The sequence below is a fragment of the Catharus ustulatus genome, chromosome 2, assembly GCF_009819885.2.
Source record: "Catharus ustulatus isolate bCatUst1 chromosome 2, bCatUst1.pri.v2, whole genome shotgun sequence".
In the NCBI taxonomy this organism is placed as follows: domain Eukaryota; kingdom Metazoa; phylum Chordata; class Aves; order Passeriformes; family Turdidae; genus Catharus; species Catharus ustulatus.
The window spans coordinates 52,313,556-52,340,595 of NC_046222.1; the positions used below are offsets into that span (position 1 = coordinate 52,313,556).

Sequence of the window (27,040 nt, forward strand, 5' to 3'; positions counted from 1 at the left end):
TGTACCACGAGATTTGCTCAGATAATTTTTTTCACTTCATAGCTAAGAAAACCACATCTCACAGAAAGACTCCATGGTCTTTGTACCACTCCACATGACAGTAATACATGAATACAGTAAATAAATTTGGGCCTCAAACACAGACACTGTAAGCATGGTTTCAGCTGTACTGCGTATCGCAATAATGCAAATTATGACTTTCCAAGCACTTCTATTTGTAAATTAAAGGCAATGAGATACCTGCAAACATTAGTGATATCAGCACCAGAATAGCCTTCAATCTTCTCAGCAATTTCTTCAAGGCTGATATCAGGATCTAGTTCTACTTCCCGAAGATTAATCTTAAGTAGTTCTGCTCTGCCTTTTGCTAGAATGTAAAAATATTTGTTTGAAGACTAGCAAGAGTTACATTTAAAAAGATATAAACACAAGATTTTTCAGTGAAAAGTAGGAACAAAATAGTGCAATATAAGAAAAGAGAGAGAACAAGTCACAGTGAAGTGTGCAATCAAATACAGTAAAGTATTTGGTTAAATGCAGTATATTAAAACAGCACGGTCGAGAGATATTTGTCAAAGCAATCTGTCATTAAAAATGTCCGTTATGTCTCAGGTGATAAAGCATTTGGTCACATACTACCCAAGGGCACAAAAGCACAATCCTAGACATTTCTGTTTCTTCTCACATCCCTTTGGATCCACTCCCTATTCATGGGTTTGAGTGCATATTATTCATAGAGTTTCTTTAGAGCTACAATAAGGATTCTATTAAAAGAGCTTCAAACAGCACAAACCCCTTAACAACAGGCTGAACTTTAAGCATATGTTTAAGCAGTTTATTCAGTTGGGACCCAAGAAATCAGCTCAAGCCTGATAGAAGACAGACACATTAATACAATAAACATATATTAATATATTTTCGATACAAATGCCCTGGTATCCCACTTTCCTCCCCAGATGCAGTGTGTGCACACAGTAATAACCAGCTGTGTAAATGAGCATTTATGCAGTCAATTAACCACTTCTCTTGCAGAGGCACGTGCATATGTGTATCTGGGTACATATATGAAGCAGCCTAAGCTTGTAAGAGGGAATTCACATTTGACAGCTTAGGCCTCCGTATTACTCTGCACAAGCATAGGAAGGAAGAGGATGACTGGTTTCCTGGTTTTCACTGTACAGGAAAAATATGCTAGCTCAGCATCTTTATTCCCCAAGTGATCAATTTTTATGACCTATAAAAAAGGACAACCACAACAGAAGAAGTAACAGTAGGAAAGGCTTAAAGTCTTAAAGAAATGTCCAATAAAAGGCATTATGTTTTATTCATTGATGTCCCTAATTCCTATTTTTTTACTTTTGGGGAAGGAGAAATACAAAAGAAAATAGAAAGCTTGTCTAGAGCTGCTGGTTCTGTGTGCTTTGCAGAACTGTCAAGAGCACAGAGTTATCCATCACACACAACTGGCACTAGCTATAAAATGGGGATTTATTATTTAGAGAGCACAATGTACACACAGCATATCTGCAGAGAGTATCCTGCATCGGAGAACATTCTTCTAATTATTGCTGTGGGGCTAAGCAAGTCTGTGCAGCATTTTGAAAATTAAACACTACAGAATATATGCTTGCATCAAATTCCACAATATAGAGGTGCATAAATGCTACCATACCACCTTTTCAGTTAAAATACCTGACTACATCAAATCGCACAGCACAGTTATGAATGCATCACATCACTCAGAGTAGCACAACATTCTTACTTGCAGAATAGATACAACAGAAACTAAGACTGGAAATAAAACCAGATCACATCTCCTATGTTGTCCAGGGTGTAATACACTGTGTTAAAAAACAATCTGGTTTAATTAGAAACAAAAGGAAGAGCTGATAGGATTTTAAACTAATTGGTCATAAAGACAGGCATCCTGTTAGGAGCTGTTACTGCCTGTAAGCTGCAAAGACAAGCTGTAGAACTATTAAGTGTCCTTAGACCTGCTAAACTCAGTCACAACCACTGTCACCTCGGACATGCATCTTGTTATCTTGAGTGCTCATGCAGGGAGATGAGGCATCCACTGTACCAAGAAGAAACAGAGCTATGCAAACTTCAAGTGATAGGAATCTCAAAATTAATAGGACAGGTGAATGACAGCTAGGAAAGACAATACAAGCTGAGATGTCTTAGGGCAGGAAAGTAATCAGCCTGCTGCATTCTGAGTGACTGGAAGCACAGTAATAAATGCAAGCAAGCAGTGATTTGCAATGAACTAAGCCTGTAAGTGAAAATTCATGGATCCACTTCTTTCCATTTGTCTGCAAGGGCATGGAGTGCATTTGCAATATTTGCGAACATGTCCAAAGGCTGCCTTTGATGATCACTCAAGGACTGACTGTTAAACATTTAAAATAATTCCAGGCTCATTAAAACTAACTCTCTTTCAAAACATAAGAACTCATCAATGGCTTGCAATGAAATGCCACAGCTCTTTGTTTTTCAGCCCCCAAGCAAGCAGTATTTCTCTTTTTCTCACTCTCTTTAAAAATAAAGCGATCCAGACAAATTATTAACCCCTGAATTACACTGCTCATCACAAAACCATCAGGATTCCTCACAAACAAACAAACAGTCGTAATGCTCATCTTATAAAGAGAAAAAAGGAAAATGGTCTTATCAAACAATACCTGTAGGTAAAGGTATATAAATCCTCTTCTCCAGTCTCCGTCGGAGAGCTTCGTCAATATCCCAGGGAAAATTTGTAGCAGATAACACCATAACCATCTTGGAAGGGTCATCATTTTCCAGAGCACCACCTACCCCTGCAAGTACAATGGTTCAGGGCCATTTTACTTCAGAGCTCTTATTGATTGAGATGCTTGCTCAGAAACACTGCACAGACAGACATAGCCTGGACAAAGCTAAGCAACAGCTCTCTATAGTCCTGTGTCCCTTTCCAAACTTCCCATAGCTAGGTGTCACAAGACCATCACTATCATAGAGAGAGGGACAGTTCATTATTTTGCTGAGTCAGGAGAGGGCATTCTTTGACAGTGCAAGTAACACAGTCATATGTGAATGTAGTCCTACTAGTCCCACTGACAGTGCTATCTATCTCTGACAAGTGTGGTCATAGAAGAAATAGGAGTCACTCAGCTTACCAAGTGAGGACTGCAAAGAGATCAAAAGCTTTCCTATCCTGAGCTTACCACAATGAACCTGCAAATTTGAGAACATTTTAAGTAGTAGTTTATATACAGCAGTTTATACAGCAGTTCATGATAGCTGCAATATAAAGGCGGCTATCAAACCTCTACACCATACAATATTCCTCAGATGGTCATGCTTGTTGTCTGCAACTGCACAAAACAGGTACTACATCTGAGTTAAAAGGGTAATATTAGCTGCCGCCACAGAATACAGCAAAAGCAGATCTCACAATGGGGTTCCACGGCTGGAGACTCTAGCAAAGGGCAGAATTTTGTTTAAACTGAATACAAATTAAATATCTGCATTAAACTGCACAAATCTCCATTATGTGCTGCTCCTGGAGTCTGTGTCTCTTTAATATGAGCTTTCAAGTCACCCTAAAAATAGCCATTTCAGAAAAAATACAGCAGAACACCCTTTTCAGTTATCTGTTGTTGAACACTCCAAAAATACACTCATCTCAAGTTCTGCCTCATTTTTCTCTTATCCATAAAGCCAGGTTTTCCAGATGGCTCAAGTTCTTACGTTCCCACCTGTAAAGAAACAGCATCCCAGCCTCAAAGCCAGATCTAAGCCCTTGTTACCATCCATTTGCACAAGCAGCTCTGACTTGACTCTGCGACTGGCCTCGTGTTCGTCAGACGTGCCTCTGCGGCTGCAGATGGAATCTATCTCGTCAATGAAGATTGTCGTTGGCGCATAAAACCGTGCCTTTATTCAAATGGAAACATCACTATTAAGGCTGCTCAACAAGCACAGGCCCTCATCAGACCACAACCCAGCCTGCTAGACATACTGCATACATATCTCCCCTGACTGTCACAAGGGAGGAATTCAAGACCTTGATTTACAAACTGTCATATGCTGAGGTTTATACACTTTAAATTCTACTCCTTGGGTCAGTGTTGGTTGGTTCTCCCCAGTAAAATGACATTGAAAATGGGAAAAGAAACACTACCACAATAGGATACGTCTTCTTGACACAATACAGGCATTTTCATACCCAGGTTTTGGGCTGGTGAGGGTTAAGCATAAGGGACAGAAGGGAGCTCAGCAATCTCAAGAGACTTAGGTTTTAGCTGTGAATGTTACAGGAGTGCAGTGAGGTCCTAGAGGCATAGTCCATATGGACATGTCCTTCACACACCCTGCATGACAGACTGTACCCACAGCTTCACTGAGAGGCTTGTGACCATCATTCAGAACAAAAACAGAACTAAGACATGTATTGCTTCTAGAATAACTGTTCCAAATCCCTTCCAATTTCAAATCTACTTCATATACCATTGTTACCCCATAACCAAACAAGTACTGAATTTCTGTTCAGGTCACAACTCCATTTAGTCTGGAAAATGCTATCCTAAACATGGGTAATGAATAATTTCCTTCTTAATCCTCAGTAACATACCATATGCGGAAATTATGCTTTTCTAATTGGTGGAGGGGGTGTCAGTTCAGTGAACTCCATGCTTCCAACATGTTCCTGGAAGGGCAGGAAACCAAGAGTGCTGTCCCTTCTCACCTTAATGAGCCCCAGATCACACCATTGAGGACATACCATTTCAAACAAGAGGCGGACCAGCTTCTCAGACTCGCCTCTGTATTTGGACGTCAGTGTAGAGGAAGACACGTTGAAGAATGTTGTCCCACATTCTGTAGCAACAGCTTTTGCCAGCATTGTTTTGCCAGTGCCAGGAGGACCAACCATAAGCACACCCTGAAAGGTGAGAACAAAGGTTATAAATGATAAATGAAGAAAACTTTTCCATTGGTACTCTACATAATACCTCAATATGAGCCAAGATCTGGATTTAAATTAATAGCATAATCCTCCTCAGTGGAAAACAGAAGACATGTATCCTGCTTTTGAGGACAGTGTGGAAGTGTTCTGCCATTTCTTATCACTCCATTAGAGCCAGAACCACAAAAGCCAATAACTGTTGCTTGCACCTAATACCTAGGAAATGGACAAGAGATTTACAGCCTTGCTCAGAATCAGAGTCTAAACTTGAACTTAGGCCTTTCCCAGCTCACAAGGGGCTGCACAGGCAGACAAAGACAGTAAACTCTTTTTTTGGAACAAAGGCCCCTTCACTTTTCTGAGAAAGTATCACAGAAATCAAAATACTTTCACAGTAAGTTGTGCTCCATCAGTAGAGAAATTTTCTACAGAAAAACATTTTCCCAAAATATGCTGACAATATGTATGAATCTGGCTGATGTTTATGTTTGCATGAGAGCATTCACAGAATACATCAATTTGGTTTTTGCTTAATCTCTCTATCTCAATATTCCTATGACCACACCACTGCATCATAGCAATTCCTGGGTGAAACACCATCCTCATCATGCTGTTGGATGACAGGACTGCACTGCTATTCCTGTTTTACAGATAAGCAACTGTGGCTCATGTGGACTACTGCTTAGTCTCACAAAAGCCTAATCTGAACTTCAGTGATTATTCAGAAAGCTTTAAACCAGAAACAATTGTTAAGTCCCAGGTTGGTATCTTTCCATCTGTGGTCTCTGAAAGAAAGCAGTACACATGTCTGCAGCTCAGCACATTTACCCATCATTACACAAACAGGTTTTTGGCTTTACACACAGTGCTCTCAGAACTCATGTTAAGATCATATCACTGAGATGGGTTAATCACTCTTGATAATACTGCTAAATACAGTCATCTTTATGGGTAGTCTTTCCAACCCTTTCAGCATAAGGACAAAACACTGTTTCATGTTCTCCATAGTACTAGTATAGGGCCCTATGATTTTAAGTAAAATCAGTGAAAACGTAGTGCTCAAGCAGCTTACTTTTTTTCCCCTCCCAATTGCAAGATCTTATTACATGCTAACAAGACTTTCCTAAAATTGTACTGTATTGCAAGGGTAATCAAATTAGCTAGAGCTAGAATTGCACATCATAATGCGCTTTGCAATTAATAACTTACATAAAATGCCACAGTAATAAAATATCTTTTAAATGCAAGCTATACAGCAAATTAGATTTCATCTGTTCCTCAAAAAAATTTACTTCAAAAAGCACAAAGAATGACATGGAAGAGATCTATAAAAACAAATCAACCGGGAATGCAATTATTCAAAAATGTACCATTCAAAAGCAATAGCCTCTCTGTACTCCATTTTCCATTAACTCTTAATACCTTTATTGCCATTTAATACTTAGCTAATGCAAGCTCAACATACATTCATCGGTAAATTAAGTCAGAAATGTTCACACACCATCTCTACAGCTAACAGTCCAAAGTCACTCCTCAGGCTGCTCAAGGTTTCCTAAGCTCCAGAGCAGCAAGCATAAAAAGTAAATGGACTCTCTCTTTCTCCCCCTGAACACTCAGACATTCCAATTTGAGAGGCTGCACATTTATACTGATATTACAACAATATTGCAAATACAACCCTGGAGTGACTGGGTGAAAATTTCTCAGCCTGTAATATGCAGGTCAGAGATGATTTACTGTTCTCTCTGAGCTTCAAATGTGTTCATTTAGTATTTTAAAAAAAGCTTCACCTCAATTCAAATCATATTCAAAGTGTGTGTTTGATAAACTGTGTTAAGTGCAGGACCTGGTGACACAGGGAAGTAATGACATTTTTGGGATATTGATTCAATTCTCCATTATTCTGGAAGGTCAAATCCTGGCTTCAGGTACACATTCTGTACACTGCCAAAATTGAAGCCCATTGCTTTGCACCTCCTGCTAAGTGTTACAGGAAGGGTTACCTTGCACGTGGTACTGGTGGCATTATACATGTGCATAACACAGGTGCAAAGCAGACACACCAGGTGTAAAGCTGGGGGAAATCGAGCTCTCTGGGGATAGAGACAATAGAAATATCAGTTAAAAAAAACCCCAAAAAACAAAACAAAAGAACTTGAGTTCGCAGCAAAACAAGATGTGCATGGCTGCAAACAGGAACACATAGGATCAAGTTGCTCTTTCTGCAAACTAGGAGGCTGCCACTTACTATTTAAAATCCTTGACAAACACAAAGACTTCTTTATTCTTCCTCTAAGGCTCTGTTAATCCAAAGTATTCCAATAAGAAGCTCAAATGCACCGCAGGGAGTAAGTGTTTTGATGAAATCACTGCAGGGTTACTTCTTGTTGTTGTAACAATCACTAGCAGAGCAGTGGGAAGCACAGTGAGCAACCAGGCTTTCTTGGCACAAAACAGTTCAGAGGAACAGAAAGAGCAAACCCACGGACACTCAGAAACCCGTGGCTGCATCTACACAGCACCTGTGTTGAATCAGGGAAGACAGCTGGCTCCTTCTGACAAGGCACAGTCCTCTGAATACAGGCACAAACTGTGAGGGCTATCTTGGGAATTGTTCTCAGAGGACTCTGAACATCCAAAACCAGCTTCGGCTGCCTTTTTCCCTGAATTATTGTCCTGAATTCCTAAGCTCAACAAATGCCTGCTGCTACACTGATTACTGCAAGAAACAGCCTTCCCTTCAATACTTCTCATCCTTATAGCACAGTCAGAGGTCAACAGAAGGGAAAATACATGCTGTTCTGTGTGAAAAATAAATTCATGAGAGTTACAGCTTCACAAGTCACCAGGGAAAAGGCTAACAATGAAGACTCTTCATAGCCTTGTCAGAAATCAATTTGCATTTCAGACTGAAGAGAGGAAATAATCTTAGAATCTTTTCCACGTCTACAACCACCTGGTTTTCAGAGGTGACACTGCTCAGTAGGAAAAGGTAGTTCCATGCAAAGAGATGGAGATTGTAACTCTTTAAAGGGCCAAGCTGTTGCTCCTTTATTCACCACTGCAACACTTGGAGACAAGGCCAGTGGCATTTTTTACATTTCTTGCAGTCTGCTGAGATACCTGCCTTAAAAACAGATGGCCACTACACCCTCTATGCATGCTAACAGGTGGAGAAAAAGCAGAGCAGATCTTTACTCTTTTAGAAGATTTTGAACACTACATAGATGAGGTCCCCACAGGCTAAAAGAAGAGCATGGATCAACTTCCTCTAAGCCAAGAAGAGATTCAGCTGTTCAAAATACACTAAAATCTCACCCTGCACATGTAACCCACAACATCTAGGCTCTGTCCAAGATGACAGCTCAGTTAACCCTAAGGTTAACCACAAAGCCACTGGTACTGACCACAAGCACTCCAAAGGCCCGATAGCCTGGGGCTAGGTTTGCACTGACTGTATGTTTGGGGTCTCCCCCTGCAACTCACTAAAACCTCTGTGAACAGCTCTCAAGCAGCCATCTCCCAGCTCCTGCCAGGTCTGTCCTAAGTATAAGCCAGGGAAGCACAAGGACCAATGAGGAAAAAGCAGAACAAGTGTTAGTAAAGCAAGATCTGATACACACTGCTGAACGAGCGTACTAAACAGGAAACTACTCATGTACACAGCATTCCCTACACGTGCCACTGCACAACAATTCGCAACACTCTCTTCTCCCCAGTAATGCTTCTCAGTAACCAAAAAGGCCTTGTGTTGTGACTAGTTACACCCCAAACAAGCATCAACCTATTCCATATCAGAAGCAAGAACATTTTGATTGCTGTTTACAGAAATGCTTGCCAAACTCCTCCCTCCTCTTCCTTCTTAGCTCTAAGCAAGGCCCAGATTGGGCTCACTTCTGGTCAATCAGTCTAGTTCAGTCCTATATCCTTCCTGTTGCCCTGCAGTTTGCAGTCTGAGTGAGAGATACTTGAAACATTTGGAAAAAACCAGCCCAAGCACTGCTTTCTTCTGAGAAGCTATGAGAGCTGGACACCATAAGCATATGTAGAGCTGCCTGTTAAGCATTTCTGCTTCAGTCGATATGATCTGTGTGCTCACGTCTACAAGTTGGCATATAGTAAGTATTATAATATCAACAAGCTATAAGTGAGTAAACAGAAAATACTGATTACTCTAAGGGCAAGATACACTTCCAGCCATTTCTTTCAGTGCCTTTTACAAGAATCAACGTGAGAAGATTTAATAAACAAATTCATGATCGTTCCCTTTTACCTTTTTAGCCTTTGCTACAGGCATCCACGCGTTACAGCAGGACACACACGTAGCTACAGCTTGCCATTTACTAAAACACCACATAAATTCTCACCTTCCAAGGTCTTCTGATCCCTTTGAAAAAATCAGGCATCCACATTGGAAGAACAACAGCCTCTCTTAATAATTTCTTGGCTTCTTCCAAATCTGCTATGTCATCCCTGTGCAAGATGAAGAAACTTGTATAAGATTGTCATACAACTATATTTCTTCTATTTTTATACAAGAGAAATAGAAAAGCTTTTCACTTAGTATCATTTCCTTTAGCATGCAAGCATATGCCTCACGAGAACACTCCTATCATACTGTGACCTAAAATTGAATCCACTTTTGGAAGGCAGGGAAAAAATTATTTTCAACTCATGTTACCCAGAGCTGCTTAATTAAAAATTGTTTTGGACAATGTGAACACCAAAGCAGTATTTTTAAAGATCTCTGGAGTGTACATTCCTTTCAGCAGTACCTCTAATGGATGTACTGCACATAATATCAATTAGCAACAAAAGCTTAACTTTAATCAAATTAATAAACTGTTAAACTAGAAGATCTCATTTTTGCCTGTTGGTAGAAGATTATGTTGTCTCCCTGTTTTAGGAGTTTGAAGATGGGTAATTTCTCCCCTTTTCCACACTAGCAAAAACACTTGAATTGAGAAAATCCTCATACCAATGAATGCTTGGATTCCTTGATACAATGTCTCTTTCAAGAGCTTCGATCAGGTCTTTGTCATAACCCGCTCCATCAAATTTTGGAATTTCCCCATCACCAAATTCCTGGGATATTTTCTTTCCCTAGAAGTGAAAATCATACAGACTCATAAGAATATTACACAACTGACACACCTCCTGGCCAACCAAAGGCATGAATGCAGGAACAGCCTCACAAAGACACAGCCACAACTAGCTGAAGACCAGAGCATCCAAAGCATATTTTGAAGATGCTACACTTGCCACCCTACCTGTCAGAAGTAAACATCTGACACTATCATCACTATCATCAGGAACAGGGAAGCTGTCACATGCACTGTCTTTGATGGAGGAAAACCAAGATTCCCTCCCCTTGTTTCATTAAAGCTGTCCTGCCCAGCAATATCTCCTTTCCTCAAACTATCCATGTCTCGACTCTCATTCGCAGGCCAGCTTCATAAACAAATAAAATGCTTTTAAAAGATCATATTTATTTAAGGGCTGCACCAAAAGCCTTAAAGAAGCTCCAAAGACACCCAGGCTTCTTAGACTACAGTAATTTCCACAGCACACCAATGCTACGTCAGTGACCAAGCCACCCTCTGCCTCTGCCCCAAATGGCCCAGAGTTTCTGGTTAATACTTCCCCAGTGCTGTTCAGCTTATGGGGTTGAAGCAACATTTCCCCTCCTCTCTCAGTTCTGAAGGAAATTGCTTCCCCTCCCAGCATTCAGGCTGCCTGAAAAGCAGCTGTGCTGGTTTACCAGAGGGGGCTGAGCAGGGAGCTACTTTAGGACTCTTAACTCAGCTTCTAAACACTATCAGCAGCAAGTTAAAGAATCCCAGCTGGCTGGACAAAAGCGTCCTAGACGAAGGCGGGTTGAGAGGCAGCTGGAGACACACAAATAACCTCGCAGTGGAAAAACAAAAAGGTAGCGATTACACCCTCCCAGTTGCCGTTTGCCCACGAGGACTTGAGAGGGAGTAGTTTATCCTCCCACTACTTTTATTTCTTGCTTCCAAGCGAACTCTTGTGTTGTTTAGTACTCCTAGCTCAGCTTTTTGCAATGGAAACAAAGCTCAGAGCTGTGTTTAAGTACAAAGCTGGTGTAAAAAAACAAAAATGTAGTGGTCTAGGATAAAAAGGAAACGGCAAAAACCCTGCAGAGTTTTCAAGATTTCAGGAGGGATAAAATGGAATCCAAATGTAACCATTAAAAAAAAAAAGAGAGAACAGGACCATGAAATGAAAGGTATTCGCTGTCTGTTACATACTCCTTCCTCTTGTTCTGCACTGGACTGGCCTTCCAAGTAGAAAGATTTTTGTGCACATCACAGAACAACCGGTTTATCGTGTTGCGGTCGGGTTTTGTTTCTTTCCTGAGTGAAATCGAGTCTGAAGGCAGGACTTGAGGAGCAGGAGCAGGAGCAGGGAGGGCGGCTGGCTGCAGCACGCTGGGGCACGGGCAGCCCCGAGAGCCCCCTGACCCCGGCGGGCAGCCAAGCCTAGCCCAGCCCAGCCCGGCCCGGCGGAGCAGAAATATGAGAATAAAAGGGGGAAGGCAGGCCAGGGGCCGGGAGGGCGCCGGGAGTCCCGGCGCGGCCGCGGGGCGGCAGCACGGCTCCGATCCCCGCCCCGATCCCGGCCCGATCCAGCCTCGATCCCCTCCCCGATCCCGGCACGATCTAGCCCCGATCTCGGCCCCGATCCAGCCCCGATCCCGGCCCCGCTCCTGCGGGCCGAGCTGTGGCAGGGACCGCCGGTTCTCCTGCCCTGTGGCACGTCTCGCCAGCGGAACGACGGAGAAGGGCGGCCAGCGGGCAGACGTGCTTTCAGCATCACCTCGGCTGTCATCATAGTGACACTGAATTCTTCTTTTTCTTTTCTCTTTTTTTTTTTGCCTCCAGTTCCAGAATTAAACCAAGATTTAAAGTAGTTATAGTTTTCATAAGTAATAATATTATTAATGCTGGTCCCAGATTGGTCCAACCTGCAATTCTCAGTCAGCAGATAAATGAGCATAGACTAGAAATAATGATTTTTTTAAAATGTCACCTGAAACTAGGCAGCAGGAACAAGCATAATTTTTCCAGTCATCTCTTTGGGTATTACTTTCACAAAACAGCTTTTTAAATAAAGTTGCTATGGTGGCTTCTTTCTTAGAAGGTGTGCCAACAGATAGATACACAGGGCTGCAAAAGACTACTCCCACCCTTGGCAATCCCATCTCATCATTTCAGGCAACCAATGTCTTAAACATTTAGAAATCATCTGTCCTTTCCATCAGGAAGAGCTATTAGACCTGCGCTAACACATTGGAACAAAAACCTTGTTTCCAAAACTGATGTTATTTCTATTCTTGTCCTAAGTTTCTGCATTAGTTTCAGCAGTTTGCAGAAACTTCACAGCACTTCGCAGCTGCTATACTGATATACTTGCATCAGGCTTATGCTCTCCCTTTATTTACCAAACCAAGTAAGTCTCCTTTTGGAACATAAACTGAATATAATTAGCCATTCACATTGGTAAAGCTTTTTTTTTTTCTCTCCCTCCTAATGTTAACATCTTTCTTGACCATGGTTCTACACAAAATACTCCAGCTGTTTTCTCATCAGATCCTCCTATAATGGCACAGGTATGTCATCTCTCTGCTGGTAACACCTCAACAAACAGGGGTTTGTTGACTGGGATTTTGTTTACATTCACATCCATAGCATTATTACACTGCCCCCTTTAAGGCGACCTCAGCAGATTAATCATACAGAATTATTCTGGCTGTAATGGCCAGAACTGGACTCTGAAGATACCTTGCATTCCCGCAGGTTCTTCCTACTGCATACAAAGGTGGTAACTGACTGTGCCTCACCCCAGAAGCCAGCCCTTCCCATCACCACCAGGAAAATGCAAATGGAAATTCAGCCTGATCCAGTTTCTGCTGATACATCCAAATCCATCTTCTCCTCTACTGCTGAGCTCCCAGCTTCTAGAAGAAATTCTTGTTATAGTTTCCAAGAACACAGCCTGCTTCTCTGCACTGCTGAACATTATCCCAGTTCCAACACAGTCATCCAATTCTTCCTGTCTGTGTAACAGCCTTACTTGCCTCTTCTGGTGATGGTGCTTCCCAACGCGGTATCATGAGCAAATTCAGTTAGTGCCTCTTTTTTGTGCCAAGTTAAATTGGCACAAAAATATTAATTTAAATACAAAATAAGAAATTATTTGCCAGTTGCCTGCTACTTCTCCTTTCAGTAGTGCTTGTTTACTTTCCCCTTGCTGCCTAATCCCACTTTAAAATTGCTCTACACCACATGCTAGAATAACAAATTGCTTCCCATGTGGTGTCTGGGTAGATCAATTTCTTTCTATAAGAGATTAACTAGAACTCTAAAGAAAGTCCTGGCAGAGGCAACACCTTTGCTTAAAAAAACATATTTCACTCTATTCCACTCTTCAGTTAGTTCCAAGGCTTTAGCTTTTCATCCACTCTAAATTTGTTGTAAAACATACAAAAATTAACAGCTCCAGTTGCCTGGATCACCTCCTTTACTTTCTCAATAGAGGCATTGTCAACACAACTCAGTCTGATGCTGTCACCATTCATACAAGACAGCATCAGACTAAGTAAATTTTACTGTAAGAATGTGCTCCCAGGCCTGCACTTCCACCTATGAATTCTTTCAGCATTTTCAAATGGAGATTGTGTAGTCTTCCAGTCCCAATACATGGAGTTCTGTGCTTTCACCTCAATTCACCTCACAGTTGGTGATGCACAGGAGGATAATAAAAAATAATTTAATTTTTTAAGTCATAGGTTCATTGATGTTAATATTCACTTCATTGATATGGCTGCACAGCCCTTGGCTGTTTCATATCCTTCATAATATTTGCTGTCCTTATCCACTGACAGTCTAAAATAATCTAAAGAGTACTCCTAAAAAAGTATTCCAGTTCTTTGATATGGTATTATTCAATTTCTAGAAGACATACTGGTAGGATTCATGTCGCCTCTTTAAACTGAACTATTAAACAGAAGCTAAAACTCTTAGTAATGCTCCAACAGAAGGTACCCTGAGAACAGGCCTAATAATTTCCAGTGGAACTAAGAAGGAAAAAAAATTGAAAGAAGTATTTTAGGAAAAAAAAAAAGGACACATAAGGATTTAGTGGATAGACACAATCTGGTGAGTTTAGTTCAAAATTATTTTATATAGCACTAAAAAGGATAATTTTATTGGCATAGTCAGGTTAAAATTACTTATCCCAAGATGGTTCCTGTCAGAATGAAAAGATGTTATGGTCTAGAGAGGATAAACAGTGAAAGAAGGCATTTGTTTCAGTGAGGCAGTGCATTTCTAAAATATACATATTATACTTATATTTATCTTGGAAAAAAACATGTTACATTGTGGTACTATAGCCAGGACAGCATGCAACCTATTCTGCTGCAGTCAACATCTTAGAAAATGGATAATTCATTATATGTTCTAAATAGTCCTATCCTAGCACCCAAACCCAAAAACTACAGAGCTGAAACATTTAGTAGGAGAAAAGATACCTGGTTACTTCATTTAAAGCTTCAGGTTTGCCCTATTATTTTTAACTGAACATGATGAGTTACCAAATCTCTTTGATTCAACATACCATGCTACAGAGGAAAGCTGCTTGATGGTTCAAACTCAGAAACTGAAGAACAAACACTTGTGAACTAAGGATAAAACTGAAAGATAAACCTATTTTCATGCCTGTGTGCAAAATATAGGAAGTTGCATTAACTTCTTCCACTTCCCCCACCTGGCTGTTTCTCCTTTCATTCAAAATCTTTCTCAAAGGCGAATCATGGATCCCTTACAAGAACCATTATATAATACATGAGGATTTGTAACCTGGGGTGATTTTCAGTCACATACCCCAGACAAAGGAACTAGAATAATCACCAAGGAGCTAGACAAAGGGGAATACAAGAGCACATGTATTGGAATTTTTGAGGAGTAGACATATTTTCCTTCTGCCACCTAGTGACCAATATATTCAGATAAGAGCGGTGTTTAAAATGTACCATATTAAATGGAACACCTTCATGACTTTTCCTGCACCTCACAGCAGTCGTATTGCTAATCACATTATTCCCAGAGACAAGCATTATACAAGTCATGTTGTTGTAGGCTCCTTATAGTAAAGCCCTATAATGCTCATCACCGGAAAGCTTGGAGAGCAGAGTTCACCCTCATTAGAGCTAAGACTTTGAAGGCTGCCTTACACAAGCACATCTGGTGAACCTGTCACACACCATGACTCCAATTCCTCATATAGCTGGCAAAACTTTCAATAATTTCACAGATCTTCACAAGATTTTTATAGCTTGCAGGAGGCACACTGGTTATTTTAAATCTTACTGATCCAGGGTAGAGAGATTTCTAAAATGCTTGATCTGTACAGTCACTCAGTGGCACTGCTGAAAATGTGCCTGGCCCTACCTTCTGATGGTAATAAGGGCTACGATTATTTAATACTTTTCCTGTGTATCAGAAAACAATTTATGATGGAAAAAGCGTATCTTTGAGTTATTCCTAAAATGTCAAGAAGTGCAATAGAAAGGTCACAAAGGAACTAACCAAATTTTGGAAGAAAACTGGCCTAAATATTTTATCAGTCATCTCTCAAGATCTGTACAACACTGTGTGCCCCCACAGGAAGGCATGTCTTGTATCTTTGTCTGTCAGGAAAGTAATGCCCCTTCAGTAGAGTCTCAGCTTGTATAATTAATACCACTGAGTCCTTGGGTTCCTGGCACTAACTCCACTGTTTAATTTAAAAACATAAGTGTCTCTGAAACATTGATTTTCACCCTGACATTTTTTCCAGCCATGAAACAGTCCTTTTTTTTCACATCACCATTTTATAGTGGATCACTGTTTCTCCTTTTCTTTCACTTCAGCACTGCTTCTTTTTCATGGATCTTCAAAAGAAAGCATCTCCAAATTAGTCCAGTTTAATTAATTGCTTTTACTTTTAAAACAAAACAGTTCCAAGAAGCTTCTTTCTAAACACTATAATAAATACAAAACCCCTTTCATAAACCAGAGAAAATGAAAGTTGTTTAGAAGTTGCTTTTAATACTTCTCCCTCACATAATTTTCAAGTATGTAACTTCAAATAATTTCACACAGATTTACCTATCATCAATGCATTTGTGGAACTGTTCTGAACTCCTAGGCATGCCTAAATTATACTATGGTATGGTAGAGGCAGTGGTTCTGTGGAACCACTTATGATTCATAATGCTCCAAGTCCAGGGAAAGATACTGGTCTCACTTTTGCACTTTTTACATTAATATGTTTACAAAAGCTCTGTACTGGATTCCTTTAAGGACAAAAAACCCCACCAAACATGAGGGAAGAGGAGGAGAAGGGACTTGATGCCTGAATGACACTTAGAGACAAGCCCATGGTCTTCACTCTAAGAATAATAAACCCTCAGCAACAGGACACTATGCTTCCCTACCTCAAAAAAATCTCACACCAACACAGAGTAAACATGACAGAACTTTTCTTAATTTGGTGTAATTAATAAATATCACCACAATACATGCTTTGATCATGGGGAAAAAGAAAGAACTATGTTTTCCACATGGGATTATTGTGACTTTTTATTATCTGCATTAAATGGCTAAGAGTGCTTCCCTTTGCTACCAAGGGCATCACAACACCTCCCTGCCAAGTTCTTTCCCATTTCTTACCTTGTCATCTCTTCCTCTAACTCTGGTTTCCCTTTCACGGCTGCCTGAAGATTTTTCCACCTTGGACACCAGGTGTGCTCTGCCCACGGGCCCACGGGGCTGAAGTCCTGGGGAGTCCTTCTTCAAAGATTTTCCATCTCGGTTGGGACGTTTTATCTGAGGAGGAGCCCTAACAACAGCAACCACAACAAAAACATGATAAAAACAGCGAAAAGAAGAGCAACATTAAGAAGGAAGGATTCTAATTTGCCTTAGTACATTATCGCTAAAGCTGCTAAGACCCTAAGCCTTATTTTCCTATATCTGCAAATCCAAAACCACATTTTCGGTTCTGTCTGATACCCAAAGTAAGAAAAAAACACACCAAAGAAAAAATTAACAACATTATCAGATCAGCCCTCCTAATCAGTCCTACAATAAACCAACACCCATGTAACAAAAATAGGAAACAATTTAGTAAAAGTCTTCAAATTGAATATTCCTCTGACTCCAAACCAGGACATTCTATTAGGCTACATTCACATGCGCAAACTCTACACAAACATATGACATTTCTGGTAAAATAAAAATCTTAAAAATAGAGAAACTAAAAAAAAAAAAAAAAGGTGGCTAAAATCTTTGACAGGCCCCAAAACAAAGAGGAAAGATTTCAAACAATCCACCTACCTCTGACTTCATTCTCCAGTGTAAAAATGTCAAAACATAAAAATTGCCTTGAAAGCAAAAGCAAACAGAGCCGAACTGCAACCACCTATATTTGTGTACATCACCCACAATGTCAAAGAGTACTTAGCATTAGAATGAGGAGAAAACATTTGGTTTTAAGACAAGGTGTCATTGTCATTTTTCTCTAGGATTGAATTTGAAATACACAATTAAAATAAACAGCCAGGAATGCCACCCAAATTTAATGATTGTCCACTATTGAATCTTGTACTGATTCTTCTTTTGAGTAACTCAGAATTTGTTAGCCCCAAAAACATTTTCCTGGAATATAATTTAAATTGAGTACATTCTGAAACATACTGCTGGATACAACAGCAAGGTTTTGCTTTTCATGCATTTTCTTCAAACTTAACAGCATAGAATAGTGCCTAGGTTTCCTTACTTATTTGCACAAGATTTAAATTTCAGCTTAAAAGAAGCAGATGAACTATTTGGGCTTTACCACTAAGGAAAATACAAGAATAAATACATCTTGAACTTTACATAACATTATCATAGAAAATCTGAGTTATTTCTACCACTTACAAAAGTAATCAGCATTAATATAATTTTAAACTAATATTCTTAGGGGTTTTTTTTGAAAAGCAAAGATCTTTTTGATAATCATAAAGCACAGAAAGTTATAAATAAACTTGGCATTTCTTTCCATTAACCAAGATCTCTCACTTTAGTTTGCTCTTTTGCTTATGTGAACATACACACGTTAACATTCTGTGCTCTTCTGTTAGAAAAATATTGACATGATAAATGTTATTTTTGTCTGTAAACTGAATCTGTTTCCAACCAGCTCTGTTACGGTGCAAACAGCAATTTCAGAAAATGCACAAGCATCTATTTTAAGAAATCTATTAGCTAACTGAAGTTACCTTAAGTACGGTTACAGAAGAGATATCCCATGTGTAACACAACATGTTCAGCAATTAAACTAACCAATGGATTAAACACAGGTTTAATTATCTGCAGGTAGGGAGTGATTTCTAACCATCACATCCTCCAAGATCCTGGAGTTCCAGCTCCTTACAGACTCCTCAGTCATCAATTAATTCTTTTGCTCAAATAAACTGAAATGGAAAAGTTTTTTCCTTGCACATGAGAACATCTGCTGTCACCAAAAGCCCACTTACCTCTGCAGCAAACTCTAGTTCCAGGCACTTAATTACAGTAATTTCACGAATACAAGCCGCACTGAGTATAAGCTGCATCGCTGGGTGTTGGCAAACATTTTGTTCTTTGTCCATAAATAAGCCGCACCTGAGTATAAACCTCTCTGTTGTTCGCAGCGAGGACCCGTGTGCAACAAAGTTGCCAAATAGTAACAGAACTGCGGCAGGGCGGGGTTTACTGGCTCAGCTCGGGCTGTGCAGGCTTGGTCCACTCGGGGCTGCCAACGGGCCAGGTGGCCCAGCCCGGCGCTGCCGCTCGGTGGGGCTGCTGGGGGCCAGCTGCCGCTGCCACTGGGCTCGGTCACCACGGCCCGGCGCTGGCCCGTGGTGGCAGGCAGGGACGGAGCCCCCGTCTCTCCCCCGGGCTGCGGCAGAGGAGGGAAGGAAAGAGCTCTCCCTCCTCTCTCCCCGCCCCCCCGTGCTGCCTGCAGGAAGCCAGGCTCCACCCGCGGCGCAACAGAGTAACAATTTGTAACAATCGCGAAATGGTGGCTTTGCAGCTGCTCAGCTTGGCACCCTGGCTGGCACTTCTGAGGTTGTAAATGTCAGAAAATTATTCACATATTAGCCGCTCCTGAGTATTAGCCGCATTTCCGGTTTGGGAGCAAAATCTTAGTCAAATTGGTGCGGCTTGTATTCGTGAAATTACTGTACTCCTACCAGAATAAAGGAGTGACTCTCTTTAGAATGTCAGAAATAAATCCGGTTGTAAGTTTAAATAATTTTTTCTCAATGAATTAATTTACAGTAATTTCATGACTATAAGGCGCACCCTTTTGACTAAAATTTTCCCCCGAAACCGGAAGTGCGCCTTATAGTCCGGTGCGCCTTATCTGATGGACAAAGTGGCAAAATTTGCCGAACTGGAAGTGCGAGCCGCGAGGGAAGTGGCCCCGCAGCAGGGCTGGGCTGTGAGGGGGAGTGGCCCCGCAGGGCCGTGCAGGGCTGTGAGGAGGGAACGGCCCCCCGGGGCCGTGCAGGGCTGTGAGGAAGGAGCAGCTCCGCGGGGCCGTGCCGGGCTGTGAGGGGGAGTGGCCCCGCGGGGCCGTGCAGGGCTGTGAGGAGGGAACGGCCCCACGGGTCCGTGCAGGGCTGTGAGGAGGGAACGGCCCCGCGGGGCTGTGCCGGCTGTGAGGAGCGAACGGCCCCGTGGGGCTGTGGCAGGCTGTGAGGGGGAGTGGCCCTGCGGGGCCGTGCAGGGTTGTGAGGAGGGAGCGGCCCCGTGGGGCTGTGGCAGGCTGTGAGGGGGAGAGGTGTCCCGTAGCAGCGTCAGGTTGTGAGGGGAGAGGAGCTCCGCGTGGGGGGGCCTGCCAGCATCAGGGTGGCCGCCGCGCAGGGTGGGAAAGCCGCTGGAATCAGGGCAGTGGCGGCGCGGGGCAAGCCCGCTGGCATGGGGGCACCCGGAGCACCAGGGAACTCCTGGAGCAGCGGGGCCCCGTGGACGCCGCACGGAGCGGCGGCGGGCCTTTTCCGGCCCCGGGGACGCCGCACGGAGCGGTGGCAGGCGTTCCCTGGCCCTGGGGACACCGCATGGAGCGGCGGCAGGCGTTCCCTGGCCCTGGGGACACCGCACGGAGCGGCGGTAGGCCTTTTCTGGTGCCGGGGACGCCGCACGGAGCGGCGGTAGGCGTTCCCCGGCCCCGGGGACACCCCACGGAGCGGCGGCGGGCATTTTCCGGCCCCAGGGACGCCGCACGGAGTGGCGGATACAGGCGGGCCCGGGGGCCAATGGCTGCCGGGTTGCGGCGGGGCCTTGGCCAGCAACCGCGCGGGGAAAGCTGGGGGCGGAGCCTCGCTGGAAAAAAAAAAAAAGTGCGCCTTATAGTCCGGTGTGCCTTATCTGACCTGCAAAGTTGCAAAATTTGCCGACTCCCGGAGGGTGCGCCTTATAGTCTGGTGCACGTTATGGTCGTGAAATTACTGTGCTCTTTATTTCAAGTAACTAAATTAAATTTAATAAATGTGCTGATTAAATGTGATTTTCATATTACAAAAGCATTAAAAAACAAATATAAAATTATGGTGACCCACCTTTATTCCACCCATTCTGCTTGAGCCTCTCCTTACCTGTGTTCAGCTGGAACAGGAGGAGGCCAAACAGCTGGATCTCTGAAATGCTCATCTTGACAGGATACAGAGATATCTGGAGGTCTGTCCATTTTAAAACTCTCTAAAGTGTTGACAATGCTCTTAACTTGTTCATATTCTTCAACTAATTCTTGTCTGACCTTAAGAAATACGTATGTTATTTTTAAAATGTTACAATTCAAACTTTAAAAAGAACCAAACAAACATAGAAAGTAGCTCAAGAACATACACTAGCCTCAAATGCAGGGACTCCCAAGTCTTCCTATTCACAAACCCCAGACCTACCAGGCTGACAACAGACCTTTAACAGCAGCATAAAGAATTGAATCTCTTTGAGTTCATTTTCCTGCTTGTTAATGTCCCAACTAGACATGATTGCTAAGGGAGTGATCACTCTTCCATAACGTGTGCTGATGCTTGGATTTATGTGTGCATGTTGATGTGTATGCACACATACTCTCATATTAGTAAGGGGGTTGTTGGCAGATCTATAGTAATTTGCTACTATTCTGGCATAAAAGATCTCTGATTACAGTCTCTGATGTCCTCATTATAAAACCAGCCAAACCATCAAAATATAATATTACAAAATGAACTCTGTGAGGAGCCCAGCATTAGAGTGTGTCCAAAGGAGAGCAAGTAAGATAGTGAAAGGGCAAGGACAAGACTTATGAGGAACAGCTGAGCTCACTTTTTTTGTTCAACTTGAAGAAGAGAAGGCTGAGGAGTGACCTGACAGCCGACTACAAGTTCCTCAAGGCAGGCAGTGGAGAGGGAGCTGCTGATCTCCTCATCTCCTCTCCCTGGGGACCAGAGATAGGACACAAGAGATGGAATAAAGCTGCATCAGGTCAAGTTCAGATTGGACATTAAGTTCTTCACTGGGAGGTTGGTCAGTCACTGGCTCAGTAAAGTAGTCATGGAACCAAGTCTGCCAGAGTCCAAGGATTATCTAGACAGGGCTCTTAGTCATGTGGTTTAATTTGAGGTAGGAGCAAGGAGTTGGACTTAATGAGCTCCTTCCAGCTTGAGAGTTTCCACCATGATTTTATTAATATATGTGACTGTCATCAGCAGGATAGTGATATGGACAGAGGGAAAGAGAAGGGTAAATCCCCAAGGCCCTGTACAGATGTTGAAACACCATATTTACTTTACCAGAAGCTTTATGAACACCTGTACAAAAAGAACCTTAAGTACAGGAAGATCCTGATCATTTCACAGGCCAAAGCAGCCTTCTTGCTCATTCCAGATGGGATAACTGTATCTTTGCAAAGACACAAGACATCCTGCTCAGGCAGGATTATTCCTGCCCTGCTCTGCTGTCTTTGCTTTCTCATCACACAATCAGTGGACATATTCTCCAATGTGAGAGCTTCCAGCTGAGTTACAAATGTGATTGATTACTAACTTGGTTCCTTCAAACTGTCTTCACACACATCTCTCCTGTCCAAAAATAAATCCAGCCAAACAGCCGCTGTGAGGTACAAAGGAATGATACAGCACAAATCCTCCAGGGCACCACTCCACAAGAGACAGTCACTTCCTATTCCAGTGCTCCACGAGTACTGACAGGATTCCTTCTATCAGCCTTCCAACACACGCAGAGAAATTGGTGGAAAACAACTTTCTAGCACTAACAGCCAGCATGCTGTCATTCATCTCACTGGATCCGCAAGAGGATGGATGGTATCTGAAAACTGACGGAAAGTGATGCTTTTGGAAGTTTGCATTTGATGCTTTGGAAGCTGAAAACAGACTAATATCTGCCAGCCTTCTCTTAGCCAGACCTGAGCAGATCAAACTCTGAAATACACACCCTATTTCTTAGTCAATACCTGGCAAATCAATCAACAAGGAATCCTCAGTGTGTGGACCACAAAGGAAAACCAGCCATAAACTCCTAGAAGCCCTAAAGAGAATTACTCAAGTGCAAAAACACTTCCTTGCAGTTGAGAAATAACCCAGACATGGGCCCAAAAAGACTGTGCCACAATTATGAAGTTGACTGAGCACTATCTTTCAGTGATCACTGCCACTCTGAAGCAAACTAGGAAGGCTGAAAATGGAAAAATCACTGGTTTAGACTCACCAGTCTCTTTGCCCTCCATCATACACACCCTCAGGGGGCCTCAGTTCCCTAAAGAAAGCTATTAAGTTATTTATGTTTAAACAGTATCAAAAGATTGTGTTCCAACTTAGCAGCTCACCACTACCATACAGCAAAAAACTCCCTTCACTTCTCCCCAACCCCACTCTGTCCCTGCTCTTCTGGATTCAATTCTGGCATTGCAGTACACTAAGACAGGTTGGTAAAATGGCAAAAGAATTGGCCTAGGAGGATGAAAAGAAAATAAAGGACACTTCTGCTGGGTTAGCAAGCTGCATATGCACACCATCCAGTGATCAGGTAAATCCCAGGGGAAAAAAAAATTACACGGGGCAGAGGAGGGAGAGAAGCTGGTGCAGATGGAGGGAAGACAAGGTAGGCAAGAACTTGGCTTCTCTAGGAATGGCAGGATGTTAGCTGGATTCAGCTACCATGTGAAGTGGCCTGGTCCCCAGAGCCAGTCTCTGGTATGGCAGCTGCCCCTGCCAGCCACATCACCTCCACAGAAGCAGCATTGTGGGCACTGGGTGATGTTGCAAGGCCCATTAAAAAGCCCACGGGACGGCCCCACAGCTTTGTTTTGACATGCCAATCCCAAGAATTTCCAGCAACCAAGCAGAAAATGTATCCTATCATATGGGTATAAAACACAGTGAACAAGAATTGAGTTCACTCGTTCTTAGTGGTAGTTACAAAACCCATTTCAGGGAGTACCTCCATATTTTAACTATGGCAACTATTATACTTTTTCCATCACCAGCTTTTATTTGCTATGCTAGAGCTTGTACTTCTATACCCATTGCAATAAGTGTGGGTATTTGTACCTTGGTAAATACAAATAATGTGTGACCTTTTTTTTTTTTTCTGAAGAAAAACTGATCAAGTTTATCTCTAAGTGTTTTCCAAACCTAAAATTACTACCTGCAATTAGCGTTAGTTATTAAACAAGCTCAATCTTTTACAAAGTGAAAATAAGAAGTCCCTAAACCATATCCAAAATAGATACCCTGCAACCCTGTCTGATCCCATTGAGTGAAGGTATAGCTCCTGTAATGACATCTATTCATGAGTTACCCACAGAATGTTTCTTAATTAATCACGATGTAACCTACTAAATGTTAATGAAACAGGCATGAAGCAAAAAAACAACAAAAGTATAGCTCGACCAAAATGTGTTTGAAATAATAAAAAGATGAATCCACCGTTTATTCTTTAAGCAGGATTACAGTGCACCTAATCACCTGCACCAGTGACCACAGTCAGTCAGGGTGTCTTGCTGGCTGCTCCAAGCGCTCAGGGAATCATTGAACTCCTGCCTGAGCTCCAGCAGAGACCCCGTGCTCTCAGCTCTTGTGCAACACAGAGCACAAGGTTCTAACACGCAGCAGGTTTTGCTTGACAGCCGCTGGCCTTGTTGTAAGCCAGCGCTATCTCCTGGGGGCACGCTCTGCTGTCATTCTGCAGCTGCTGAACTGTCACTGAAGCAGCTCGTTCCTACAAGCCAGCTGTCTAGTAAAAACACTGCGACAGCCAAAAAACTCTCTCAGAATAAACAGGGAGAATGTCAACAGAAGTAAATTTCACAGTAGTGGTCATGAGACTAAACCTACCTTTTAGTTTTGGTAAGGATGAATTGCTTCTGATTTTGAATCTTTCCAGTCCCAGCCTGTATTTACATGAAGTAATATGCCTACCTGTCAGCCAAACCTCAAAGCACAACAAAGTAACTTTTTATTTTATAAAAGAGCTCAGGAGGCCTTGGAGTGAAGATGCAAATGGAGCTACACTCAGTCAACCCAAGTGCAAGCTGGGAACTCCCTAGATGCAAAAAAAGGATGGGTCTCTAGAGGAGATCATCCTGATATCCCCAAGATAAACCAGTCAAGAGATGATCAATGTCTGTAAATTTTCCATGAAGTCAGAGGAATTATTATGCTGTCATGTCTCTGCTTTGGTGGATCCTCAGCATGCATCTTTTGCCCTATTTAAGTTCTGCAGGGTGTGCCAGACTCGCAACAAAATCCCTTTTCCCTGGTTAGCACTGATTTTGAATTCCCAGAATCAGGATTGTATCAACTGAGCCAGTCAGTTGCTCCCAGGGAGAAGATGTTAACATGTTCATATTCCTCCTCATCCTAACCATCAGCTCCAAGCAAGAGGAATCCTTGTAATCAAGATGTTCAGTTGCAAAGCTGAAGCTGTCTCTCTGTGTGACACGAAATACAGCCCATCAAACATTTGCACAGAACATCATTGTGTCTAGACCAACCTGTAGAAATTTGAAAACAATGACACACAAAGAGAGGTAGATCAAGAGCATTTGGGAATCTGACCCCAAATCCCAACTAATTCTGGTTCACCTGGGCTTTGACATTGCTCAGTAAACTACTGGGAAAATCCTCTCTCATACACAAGGCAACAAAACAGATCCACCAGGTATGAGGTACCTATTCAGGATGGAGCACCCACTGTTGAGAAGAGACCAAACAGGAATAACAATGGTGCATGTAAGAGATGTGAGTTGGTCAGCTGCACAGTCACAGCTGGAACCATTCTTTGAGATGTTCCTCAAATGAACATTTTTGTTTTACAAGGGAACATGTCCACAAACACATTAAACTTAATTCACTGCCTCTGAAGTAGCAGTAGAACAAACATCCTGTTAGTGAGCTGCACACAAACATAGAGAAAGGAAGGGGATACTTCATACTGACATAGCATCCCAGGAATCCTTCAGAAGGTTCAAGATTTTGAATGTGCATACAGACAGTACACCCAAGAGAAGAACCGGTTTAAGTAACAATCTTCTCCTTTGAGCACTTAACCACATGGACATTCAAGAGTAAAAGCTCTACCCACAGTGTTAGTGATTGCTAAACTCCACTTCCAAAAGGCACCAGTGGTATTATCCTCCCCAGATTCCTCAGATGATGGAGAAGCTGAAGAACCTGAAGAACAGGCTAGTTCCATATGCTTGAGGAGACAGAATTTCAGGTAAAAATAAACTGCATTAATCCCCTTAACTATGACCTACGGGTCACTTTTCTTCTCAAGCCACTTGCAAGAACCACACTGGTATGAAAATCTTTTGCTTCTGTATATTATTGGTACCAAGTGGGTTGGACCTGAAATTTGCTACACTTACATAATGTGTATGGCATAATTCTTTAATGAGAAAGATCTAAAATTAATATCTAGATATTGCTTTAATACTGTGAATGAATTCTACTTATGATCCAACTTCTCAGTGAAATTTTTTTGAGAACAGGTTGTCGGTCAAGACAGCTCCTTGACTGTGACTGATGGTTTGGATGTACAACTGTTGGAGCTGGAAAGTAGTGCTAACATCCACAACATCAGACTCCCTCTTAGTCTGTCTCAAGGAGTGAGAAAACACAACAATCATTTATTAAGAGTGGGTAAAGAAAGCAGGTCTATCTCTATAGGTCTCCCCAAAACATGCAGGTTCTGGTATGGAAGAGCTAGCAGTTCCAGGGCTGCATCGTTTGCTCTTGGGCTGTATCATTTTGTTCCCATAAATGAATGAGAAGGCAAATAACCTAGGGATGAACATCCACATGTTTTTTTTCAGTCACGCTTCTTACTTTTTGTTGTTTGTCTCTGAGTCTGGCAGCAGTAACAGCAAAGCAATATTCTGACAAAGCTCATCTGCCACTACTACAGTGTTGGGAAGTTTCAGAATTAACATGAGTGCACAGCATGACAGACGCTACCCCACCTGCTGCAGATCTTTATTGGGACAGATTTCTAAAGAATTTATGTGACATGCTCAGGGGCCATTCTTCTTTTGCCTAAAGGGGATAATTTCTGAGATGGTGCCAACTTCAGATCCTCTCCTAGAGATCCAGCTGCCTTCACCAGGTAATAAATCCTGGAAACTGTGTTAATGGTCCTTTTGTATTTGACGTTTTTCTCCAATGTGCACACATTCCATGGTGCACAGGCTTCTCTGAAGCAATTCAAACACCACACAATGATACGAATCTTCAGTGACCTTCACAGCACAGGGGCTGTTGAATGTTTACTGGAAGAATCACTGTCATCAGAGGAAACACTAAATACTAGATGTGAAGACAATGCAGTGGTTCAGCTGCAGAATGAGGAAATCCTCATGCTCTACCTTCACATCAGCTGCAAGTTTGGCAGGAACTAAGGATGTGTACTGGGCATGAACACCTTGTATCAGTATATCCTGGGGTGGGAAAAAGCTTGAGCACAAGTACTTGAATATGAATATCTCCTATAC

At 42.2% G+C, this 27,040-nt stretch overlaps 1 protein-coding gene across 2 annotated transcripts in view; it reads right to left on the reverse strand.

The window, feature by feature from the left end:
• The window catches only part of KATNAL1 (katanin catalytic subunit A1 like 1), a 41,399-nt gene that overhangs the window by 4,372 nt on the left and 9,987 nt on the right, over window positions 1-27,040 (reverse strand). For both annotated transcript variants that reach the window (XM_033086587.1, XM_033086598.2), the window contains exons 3-10: window positions 20,643-20,803; window positions 16,687-16,855; window positions 9,927-10,051; window positions 9,316-9,421; window positions 4,766-4,924; window positions 3,792-3,918; window positions 2,685-2,819; window positions 241-367 (exon numbers count right to left, since the gene is read on the reverse strand). In XM_033086587.1, the coding sequence (XP_032942478.1) occupies window positions 241-367; window positions 2,685-2,819; window positions 3,792-3,918; window positions 4,766-4,924; window positions 9,316-9,421; window positions 9,927-10,051; window positions 16,687-16,855; window positions 20,643-20,803 (1,109 nt within the window). The remainder of the gene's footprint in view (window positions 1-240; window positions 368-2,684; window positions 2,820-3,791; window positions 3,919-4,765; window positions 4,925-9,315; window positions 9,422-9,926; window positions 10,052-16,686; window positions 16,856-20,642; window positions 20,804-27,040) is intronic.